Source organism: Acanthisitta chloris, unplaced genomic scaffold (assembly GCF_000695815.1).
Source record: "Acanthisitta chloris isolate BGI_N310 unplaced genomic scaffold, ASM69581v1 scaffold1307, whole genome shotgun sequence".
Lineage (NCBI taxonomy): Eukaryota > Metazoa > Chordata > Aves > Passeriformes > Acanthisittidae > Acanthisitta > Acanthisitta chloris.
The window spans coordinates 66,906-78,496 of record NW_008682955.1 but is presented as its reverse complement, the minus strand read 5'-3'; the positions used below and the strand labels follow the sequence as shown (position 1 = coordinate 78,496).

Sequence of the window (11,591 nt, the reverse complement as noted above, 5' to 3'; positions counted from 1 at the left end):
TGACATAAGAAAAATCTTCAGAAATTTTGGACAAAGACAGCTAACCAACAGATTATATTGTATAGTAGTCTGTACTTGACTACGGACAAATATTAAAAAACATATACAGTGCAAAGACTGTCATGTCAGCAAAGAAGATCAATAGACACTTGATTTTTAGTGCATGTCCAACCTTTAATTAAATACATTCTTAAATTCTGTGTTGTGCTGAAACTGAGTGCAGGTAAAATGGTCTGCTGAGGCAGAACTTTTATACCCCACATGATAAAGACTGAACAAATCAATGCTAAGGAGTATTTATTGTTTTGAATTATACACTGAAGCAATTTGGCCTAACAGCTGCTATGCTGTATGGTCTAAATGAAAGAGCAGTTAAATTTCCCTTTCTTTTATTGTAAATTTTATAGCTTTTTAATCTCTAAAGTGATTGTTTATAGCTAGATTTTGTCTCTACAGTTTTGATTTATGAAATCTTAGCCTACAATTTCCTTAGCTTGGCAGAAGGATCAGATTCCTTATCAATATCCAGTAAATAACTTCATTGTAGAGACCCAAATTTGAAAATAAATACTTCTAGCTTTGTATAGACACAAACACTCATACACAAATAATTTCTGCCACACAGAGGTAAATTTACACATGCTAGGTCTACACATGCTCTTCTACAAGCTGTCTGAGACAGAAAGGGGTTTCAACTAGTAAAACAGAAAACAGACCTTCCTGTGATCCTGCAAGTTTAAACATACACTACTCCCTGTACTTCTCATTCTTAGTTCAGATGCAACCATTCAGTGGACCCTGTATCTCTTTTAATAGATGTTACATGATATTGGTGTCATAGTGAATTAATTAAATGTTATTTTAACCTCAATTAACTTTTACCTATTAACAGCATTTAGAATGGCAGAAAGGGAATTTCGACAACACTTAACTGAAACTGTCTTTGCGGCCACTGTGGAATATTTTAGAAAAGTATCATTAATCACACAGCTACATACTCAGTTGAACTGTAAGTGGTACCACTTCAGTGTCTAAAACTCAGAAGCAGGTACAAGGGATGGTGAACCTGGTGTCACTGGCAATTAACAACCAGATATGCAAACGAGAGAGATTTTCAAAACAGAAATTAGCATTGGAGCATTAGCGTCACTCACAAACATTTTCCCTGGTGTACATTATATTTTCATTAAAAGGCCTTGTTTCTCTGTTAGAGATTTATGTCTGATATTCCATCTTTTTCTCAGAAGCTAGTGCATGTTTAAATCAAACCAATCGAAAGGCAGTTGTAGAACACAAAACCACTTCACATTTAGGCCAGCATCTTATCCAAGAACTATATTTCACAGCAAAACCCTGCAGTGACATGTATCTGAGACAGCTTTTCATGATTGTGAATGTGAATCACAGAATGTGAAATTCTGTTCTTTAATATAGATGGCAAAAAGCAACTAATTTACAAAGTAATAGTTGCTCAAGCAGGATCTTTCCACAGAAATTATCTGGAACAGAAATCTCTTAAAATCAATGTGATCTTTTCAAAAGCACCAAAAAAGGTATTTTTAAATTAGTGTCACATCAACTGATGTGGTTTTATGCCCTGAAATAAAAGTACATACTCTGCCTGTGCCCAGTTGTAATTTCCATTCTTTACCCTAAAATCTAACCAGTGTGTTAGAAATGCTCAGAGTCATTCAACCTGGTTTTACATCGTTATTATTGCTGTAATTGTTATTTGTTTTATGTGGTTTCTGGCAAGAGATGCCTTCATAGAAGCTTTATAGGATCAGCAAATACTCCAAGTTGGAAGGGACCCAGAAGGATCATTGAGTCCAACTCCTGGCCCTGCAGAGGACAACCCCAAAAATCACACCTTGTGTCTGACAGCATTGTCCAAATGCTTCCTCAACTCTGGCAGGATTGGTGCAGTACCAACATAATGAGGTAAAGCACTGTTGGAAATTTGATTACACTGTTGAGTTGCAAAGTTCCAAAACCAACAGAATAAAGTTCCATCCTGGAATAGAAATTAACTTGAAACTGAGCTATTTTCCTATAAAAAAAGTTTCAGTGATATAATTTGTTCCACTTCAAAATATTTCTATTAATATAACTGAGAGAAACTAACAGTGTAGAAAAAGTGAGACAGCATCACACAATTAGACTTGTATTATGTATTAATTAAATGAAACACCTTTTAGAGGCACTGAAGATTATTTTCCATACTGCTTTACTGCAGTCTGCTTTGGTGACACATGTTCACCATCAGTGTGTTGTGAACAGTAAGAATCCCCTCTTACTAAATGAAAGAACAAGTTAAGATTTTCCTTCTCTGTGGTCTCAAAAAATTGAAAACCCAACCAATTATCTGCTCTAATGTTGTAACTGTGATCATAATAGCTCATGCTTCGATCCTGCCACTTGGTTCCACATCCAACCAGCTCTCAATGATATGCATCCTTTCACTTTAGGAAATATGACATGCACCTATATGGTACAGTGCATTTACAGTCTATGTAGACCTTGTGCAAAGGGATTTTAAAAAGCCAAGATAAGATTAGATTGTGCACAGGCAAAGTATATGCTTACAGTAATTTACACACAAAATTTCTGGAATCTAAAGAAAGTTAACTCTATGGTCTAATAAGTGGAAAATGCTTATCTTCGTAATAGTAACTTTCTTTTTTTCCACTCTAGTTATACCCATTAGAAAGAAACTATCAGCATAAAAACATGACCTAAATACCCAACATACCCAGCTAGTGCCACATGAGCACAAATACAGTGATGAGATATATGAGCCACTAAATACTGCTTATCATTGTAGAGGATAATAACAATACTGAGAATTTTTAAAAAATACATCTGAAAAGGTCAAGAGGAACATAAATTCTCAATATACCAAGATGACAAAATCATTAATTAAACAGATGCTATTCATGATTCTTGACTTTTAAAAAGAATGATTTTCTGGTTTCCTGTGTTTCATTTTTGCTCGATACAGCACTGAACAAGCTAAAATCACAGATTCCTCTCACAGTAACCAGGACAGCTTTCAGGAATAGTGCTCTGAATGAAAGTTTGCCAATTAGCAGAATCACTTTTTCACTAGCCTTTTCACTTAGGAAATACTACTTAAAATCTTGACCTCCTGTAACATCACTTGAACTGTTAATGCTGTCCACAAGCACAGAGCCATGAAATGCCATAAGACATCCTGTACTTAAAAGCTCAATAACTAACTGGCCAAAGGCAGAACAGTGGTATTCCCAAGAGGCTTCTGCTGGCAGATCAAAGAAACAATAATACCAGATGATGTCTTAGCATCGAGACATGACAATACAGGTTTTTATATGGTCATGCTAATTGACTTGGCTACTTCTTGTCTTTAGGATGACTCCAAAGTTGTAGCAAATGCTTTAAAAGTAAAGTATCTCTAACGACAGGTCATATTACTCACTTAGGATTTACAAACACAGGAAATACTTCAGAATCTATGTGAGTTTTTTTAATGCAACGTCCAAACCAGGTGCTTTATAACTCTCTGTCTTTTGCCACAGAAGGCATCTATATCAGAAAGAGGAAGTGAGCAAAAGCAGCGTTTTATAGGATATGTATCAACCTAAGTTCTTTACTTGCACTGAACCATGTTTCCCTTGGTTTCCTTTTACTATCAATTTCCTAGTTACCTGAGTTCATATGCAAACAATGGATCATGAAGCACAGAGCCACCAAAATCGTCTCCTGGGATTTTTATATTCTCTTATAGACAAAATAAAATATAGAGCAATTTTTCTAACATTAAGGGAAAAAATGGCTAAACTGTTGACAAGCAAAGATATTCTGTACTTTGGAAAAGTGGCTGAGGGTGGAGAAAGCAATCTCAGGAACAGTGTGAAGCAGGATTAAAATCTACATTTGTATTACTGAGACAAATCTGTTAAAGGCTGGTCTGAGGAGCAGGGAGCTTTCAACTTCTGTCATCAGTTTGTAGGATCAATGTCTGGTTTTATTTTGTTTTGTTTTTATTTTTGTTATGTTCTGTGCAATCAATGCTCATTAATATCAGTGTGACTTTGGTAAATGCAGTCCTATGGCATCAGAAACTCATCTACTGCTGTTTGATGCAGCCCCAAGAGTACAGTATTTTCTATATAAATAATGAGAGAGTGGAACCTGAACAGAAACCAAAGCAGTAACCATGATTAGCATAAGGCTACAGAAGGCAATTTTACAGACTAGTCTTAGATGATGAAATATTAATTTAAACAGTACTTCTGTATTTTTAAACTCATCAGTTAATATTACTTAATTTGGAAAAGGTTTAGAATCACAAAGGAATATGGACTGTATATAAAACATACACATATATAGATATTTACATATTACACACACCTATTTTTAGAATTTTACTAAACTTTCTATAATGTTATGTATGTAAAAGAAAGAAAATTTGGCTTTACAGCACTTACTTAGAGAGGCCAAAGCCAGAAACCATTTGCAGACACTCAACATGCATTCAAAACCTGAGAGGGATTTCCCTGAGCAGTCCTGTTGCATAGTAACAAAGTCCTAAACTATTTTCCTATTTGAAACAGAAACTCTATTCATTGAATCATCATCGAATGGGTTGGGTTGGAGGGGACCTCAAAGATCATCTTGATCCAAGCCTCCAGCCCCCTGGGTATCAGACTAAAGGAAAAGTCTCCAAAATCAGGTGGAACATCAATACTGTTCTGCTGAGCAGGTGTCAAATAGTATCCCAGTGGGGTGTTTTTCCCAGCATATTGATGCTATCAGTCATGAAATGATATGTACTGATCAAGACCTCTTCGGAGAACAAGAAGAGTATGATCTGCATTTTATTGGTTTCACTTAGTGGAGAAGACTGCAAAAAGAATTATGAAGGGACTTCAGTCACTGTGAGTGTCAACCAAGATTTCAAAATTTCTCTTAAGAAAACAGAAACAGTGACATATTTGCAAATTGAGTCAAAAACTTAACAAAGTACTTCTGAAACTAGTTTTTAAAAACTATGTTTTTTCAACATAAGGCAGCTAAGCACTTCACTCAGATGTGTGTTGAAAGAGGAAAATACTGCACCTGCTGCATAAGGAACTAGGTAGTTCCTCATCAAAGGGCTTTGTCTCAAATAACGAGGGTGATAATATACATGTCAGTGAGACTGTCAAGATGTCATGCTTTACTACCGGCAGTAGTCATTTCGTTTTTGTCATCAGCTGTTCTTTGTATTCTGGTGTGGATCTGTAGTATGACATTTTTGCATACTCTTAGCATTTGGCACACTTCACCCCAGGAAATATAGCTGTTCCCCAGGGGTGATATTTTACTGCAAGACATTAACTTTATAATAGTGATTTGATTGTCTGTCTGACATACAGATAGAGAGCAATAAACAGAAGAAGTGGGGACTGCTGAATGCATTTTGTGATTTACTTGTTACACCTCTTAGAGTGATAAATTTCCAAAAACTCCAGCTCGAGTGCCCTCAATTTCATCATTCATTGTTCTATTTTCACCCCAAAAATCAAATTATTATAGACATTAAAAATATTTTCTAGAAATACTGTGGCAGGCACCTCTCGGAACTTTAGGTTGCAGACAAAAACTAATGCAGGAGGTGGTTAACATGAGTTCCACACAGATATAGACCCTGAGTGTGCAGTGGTCCACGGCAGGACAACAGCTGCCAGTCTTTCCCCTGGGTGAGAGCAGGTGGTGACCTACATATGAACCAGTTCTTGTTGCTTTGGGGTTCATCGATTTCAGTTCTCAGTACTCACAGCTCAAACCTCAGCTGTGCAGCTAAAACATGAACCTCCTGTGCTGCACCACCACGCTAGGGTGAACTCCTTTCCTCCCTCTGAGAGGAGGAGACCTCATCGGATGGGGAGGTAAGGAAAGATAAGAGAATGGGGAATGAAGAAGGCTTAAGGGTGGAATCTGGTGTAATTGGACTAAGGGGTTTGGACACAAAGCTAATGAAATGTTAATTACAATATTGGTTACTGCTTCATTATTATAGAAGTGGCACCACAAGCCAGTCACCTGGAGTCACTGGAAAACCTGCAGAGCTATAGGTATGAGCAATCTGAATACTTAACTCTTCCTAAAAGCAAATGCACGTGTGGATATATTGACAGGAAATTTTAAGAGGATAGTTCCGAACAATGTTTCCTTGTACAACTCTAGACCTGATGCAGAATTTAGGTAGCAATTTGAATTATTTTACTCATCTCTCTATTAAATATACACTGGTTATATTTCTCTGAATTATCTCCCACCTGCTTTGAAATAAAGTTTTACTGCCTGGCATTATGATTATATGTGACTGTTTGATTATTGGTAGCAATGGGTCATTCTGAATATGAACTATTGATCTTTATTTTGCTTTTTGCACTTTTCTGCTAAAGTTTCTTGCTCTTGCTAGTGATTCTAACTCTACAGCATGTGTCTGCTTAAAGTTGCTACATAAAACCACCCCTGCTGGAAATATGGTGAAAGAGAACACAAGCAGCACAGAAATACAGGAAAATGAATTTAATTTAGTTTCCCAGCTGAGTGAATATTTGTGGACTTTTGTTTTTAAATTTCAGAACTTTATATTGCTCTATCATTAAGTAGAGTTATGTGAGAGAAAAATAATATAATGACATTGTCTGTCCTGCTTCAGAAAAGAAATGTGGAGAGAACCATCACTTAAGTGTGTCTTACATTCTCTGCCAAACGGAAAGGCTATAATATCCTTGAATTGTAAAACCATCCTTAAAAATGGACAGGCTAAACTCTATCATGAATTCACAGCAAAAAGTAGAGAATTATTTGAATACAGATAAGCTTTTTCAGGTGTCACAATGCTTTGAGGATTTAAGACCATTTCACTGTTACCTGTTTACTAAAATGACTAGCAACTGCTGATAAGCTGCAGAGTTATGTAATACCCAGTCTAGCAACAGTTCATATTATATTTAACAGACAAGATCAAATTGCTGCAGAGTAAACGTTAGCAAGGAAGCAGAACAGTTTATGACGTAAATAGATGTGATGCCTGAAGCTGCTCCTTCTACTAATTTATACTCCCACTCAGCTTACAATATAATCTGTTGGAGGATAAACACACAAACACTCAGAGTGTGCAGTGCTTATTGGTGTTGGTGAGAAATTCTTATGTTCATAGCTACAAATAAGTTTTCTCACATAAAAATCAACTTGAGAAAACAAATTCCCATTTCAGAAAAGTATAGTACATATTCCACCTTTCCTGAAATAAAGGAATATTTCGAATTCAAGTGAAATGTGCTTTCAGATGAAATTGAATGTCTTATATCATTACTATGAGTGTTCTTAATGATTACATACTACACAGCAAGTGTCTGGCAAATGCACTTAATTATTCAAGGCTGGAATAGTCACTGAAATGCCATTTTTTTCCATGTACCACCCAAAAGCAAGGAACAAGAGTTAATGTGATCAAGCAGTGATACTCCTTTAAGACAGTTCTTCATTTTAACATTACTTGTAGAATGAACTCTGGACATATTATAGAGAAAAAATATAAAGTGTTCTTAAGGATTTTGCATGACATTTGGAATAAAACAAATGCTATAATTATTTTGCATTGACAGTTCAGCCTGACAGACTAATATTAAGAAATATTTTAGGACTACCCTCTGCTTTTCAAGTCAGTTACTAAAGATTGGATACAAGTATGCATCACAGCTGTTAAAATATGAGGCTGGGAAGACAGTATATAATTTCCAGCAAAGTATAATGTTTTTTTCTAAAGCTACTATATTAGATTTAAAAAATAGTTATAGATCTTAAATCAACAGTAATTAATTTAATGGCATCTTCCCTAAAACCACTGGGCAAATCATGTCCAATGTGATGACTAAGTTATGAGTTAACATGATCATTTTGAATCTCATCTTGTTAAACATTTTGGAGTTCATAGCTATCTGTGGGTGTATTTATGATATACTGCTCCTTCATGCATAAAGAAAATGAAAATAACCTGAGTGCTTTGATCTGAAGGAGCACTGGAAAACTTCCTATTTACTTAAGGTAAACTAACAATAATGAATGAGCAATAGGATGAAACAAGTTCATATTGACCTTACCTGATCCACTAATTGGGTGTAGAGATCATAGCAATTGTCAAAAATGTATTTATAAGTGGAGTCCAGGCAGGCTCTTACACAGTCTTTCACCACAGTGCTGGCTCGAGGTGGGCTCTGCAATTCAAGGACCTAACAAAATATTTTATAAATGGAAGAATGTCAGAATTAGATTGAACACACAAAAAAAATCCAAGTGCTGTATGTAGTTCTCTAGTACAGGATGAAAATCATTGAAACATAATAATGATAAAATATTTACAATTGTGTTGATTGAAGATGATCTTAGTTCAAAGATGCATGAAATACTTAAGTTAAGCAAGTAGATTGTGTCACTAAGTCTTATTTGGATGAAATTATTCATATGATGCAAGAGGCATACATGCCCAAGGGTTTACAGCTTAGGGTTTACATCTTAAAGGTTTTTAGATTATTTAGGAAATAGTTACACCATACAGTTATGTGCTTTCATCTGAATATCAGCCAAATAGCACTTTATTTTTTAAAGGAAAGGGTTCAGCTTTTTATTCCACCTTAGGATACATTAATTTAAACTTTAACTTAAAGGATTATTTTAATTCTCTTTGAGTAGTGCCTAATGCAATGAAATGACATGATATTATGGCAAATGTTTTGTGTTTGTTTTGTTCACTCAGAAAATAACTGTGTACCATTCCATTAAAAAATATTCCAGTACTTGACCACTTAGACATCAACCTTTGGAGTAACTGAGGCAAATAGTGTTATCAGACCTATTTTCCTGTTTGACTTCTGATTTTGTGATATTACTAGGAAAACTTTATTCTGTATATTATGTGTTCCTAAGGAGCTCAGCTGAATTTGCTTTATGTGACTGGACTTTAATATAGTTTAAAAGGTAAATTTTTTGTTTTCTTCAGGAGATGCAAAAATAAGTGTTAAAAAAGGAAAAGATACCTGTTGGGTTATATTAATAATAGTTTTCACCCCATTGTTAATACAAAGTGTAAATAAAATTAGTTTCCTTCAATGATCATCAGTAAGCAGGAAGATTTAAGTTAAAACTGAAGGAGATGGATTGATGAAGAGTATCAACTAGAATATGATTTTCCTGGAAAATAAAAGGTAACAGCTTTGGGTTTTTTTTATATTGGGTTTTGTTGTTTTTTTTTTTTTTTTTTTAAATTTAGAATCACTGTGCAAAGAAAGGACAATACCTTCATCCGAAAAAAAGTAATGCTGGTAAGCAGGTCCACAGTTGATTTCAGATCTTGGAGTCTTTCAGAATTGCTGGCAGGAAAATTATCCTGGTGAATCAGGAAGAGAAGAAAAATGCAAAATTGGAGTAACAGGTACATTTTTGTTCCAAAGGATTTGGGGTCTTATGTCAGTGCTAGATAGAACATATTGTACATACCCTGTATTTAGATAAATCAATCCTCAGAGAATTGTGCAGCTGATCCAGCAGTTTTATGAACTTTTCTCTCTGTGAAAAGAAACCAAGAATATGTTGCACTAGAATTTTCAGGTTCCTGTAACTGATGGGGTTTTTGAAAGTTGCTCTCAAGTCTTATTTGAAAATTACATAGGTTTCCACTGTTTCACATAAAAGGGCTGTTTTGAAATATCTGTGTTTCAAGGCCAGGCAATGTATATTTTTTCATTTTATTTTCCCTTTCTATCCGGTATTGCAATTTACCTGCCATGCATTAAAGACCATCAGCTGTGCAGTACATTAGTGAGGTGACACAGTCTTTCTGATGCAGAGTTTTCCTTGTATTTCCTTATATTTGCCTTGTAATTGCTTATACTCTTGAAGAAAGCAATTAATGAGTACTCCCTTTAATGACTAAGAAATGATGCTCATTGACAGCGGAATTTGGCATAAAACTGTGATTGACAATTATAGTTCAGAAACAGTGGCTTTTATAGGAATAATCTAAGTGATACTAACACTACACAGTTACAAATGTGGAGATTAACTTGTTATCTTGATAGATGAAGGTGCAGCGAAAGTGTTTCGCTCTGAGATATCCAGCTGAGTTGTGCCTTTCTAAAGTAATACTAATGAGAGTTTCTAATTACCATGTTAGAATATACTCCATAGTCTGCTGCACAAAAAAAAGTGTGGAACTCCTTGCCAGCCTATGTGAAAGCAGCAGACTCGTGGAAGCAACAAGATCTGATAGCACTTGGGATGCATGATTGTACCTGCACCATCCCTGAAATGTGATCAGCAGTAATTTGAAAATGAAGTCTTTATGCACTGTCTGTCATCAATGGAGTACTAACCTACACCAAAGGCTGCTAATTTGGCACAGTTCCCTTAAGGGATCAATCAAAAGGGAACTTTTTTGTCACGTTATAAATCTGTACTGAAATATTCAGCCAGCCAAATCATTCCCAGCTGTAGCCTGAGGACTTGAATTTGAGATGTTCTTTTTGATGAATGATATGCAGCTATCCACTAACAAATGCCTTTTGACCCAAGAGAGAAAAATAATCTAATATTTCGCCTGTAAGTCAATTGTTTGAAAAAAGGCCTCCAAATCTCCATTAGTGATGCTTACTACTCTTTTTCCACCCATCTGTTGAACTATGAATTGGATTGGAATTTGCGTCAAAGGTAAACTGGCATTAACATCTGAGAGAGGACTTAATCTCTGTTCAATCTGAGGGAAAAACTACTTCTGATCATTAGAAAAACAGGGGAAAAGTTTAAAAAGAACCAACAAAAAATTCTAAATTTCAAATCTTGGATCAAATTCAAAGGTCTAATAAAACTTGAATATTAAAAGAGAAGCTTTGTTTCAGTAAAGGTGTAGAGTCATTCCATAATAAAAATCAATTGGCTTTAAAAGTCAGAAGAAATATTGTGATCTCATGGTAATACAATACTTAAATAATAAATATTCTTATATTGCTTTTTGATGATAAAATGTTTTCCTTTATAGTAAAGAAGCAAAGTTAATATTCTGCTTTCAAAGCAAACCTCTAGCAGCAGGAGATAAGGTTCCAGTTCAACAACATGCTGTCTCCAAACTAAAGACCCAGCCCTGGGTAAATTGATATGTGAACACTTCCACCAGACTTAACACTTAAAACAAAAATAAATTGAAACTGAGAGTATTTCTCTAAAATATTACTGAGTGGACCTGAAAATAATGACTTAATGGAATGCTTAAAAAAACTTTTTTACAGACTTATGACATCCCTTGAATTTAAAAATATAAATACTTCTTTAGAAGTTGTTATAAGGTTGTTATAAATACTTCTTTAGAAGTATTTAGAACAACCAGTTTTATTTATGGCTGTAAGCAGTAGCATCAGATCCTAAGTGCATTCAGAATTCAGCAAGAATAAGAGAAATCAATATTTGGTATGTTCACCACACAAAGTGAATTTTTAGACACAAGTTCTATCTCAAAGGTACATGCTCAGGAAATGCAAACTAATATTTAGTTTTAACTACTTGAG

The 11,591-nt window shown here is 35.0% G+C and overlaps 1 protein-coding gene across 1 annotated transcript in view; it reads right to left on the bottom strand.

Moving 5' to 3' along the window:
• The window catches only part of UNC13C (unc-13 homolog C (C. elegans)), a 131,170-nt gene that overhangs the window by 55,133 nt on the left and 64,446 nt on the right, over window positions 1-11,591 (bottom strand). Inside the window, exons 14-16 of the mRNA XM_009078702.1 lie at window positions 9,532-9,600; window positions 9,332-9,421; window positions 8,139-8,267 (exon numbers count right to left, since the gene is read on the bottom strand). Coding sequence (XP_009076950.1) covers window positions 8,139-8,267; window positions 9,332-9,421; window positions 9,532-9,600 — 288 coding nt within the window. The remainder of the gene's footprint in view (window positions 1-8,138; window positions 8,268-9,331; window positions 9,422-9,531; window positions 9,601-11,591) is intronic.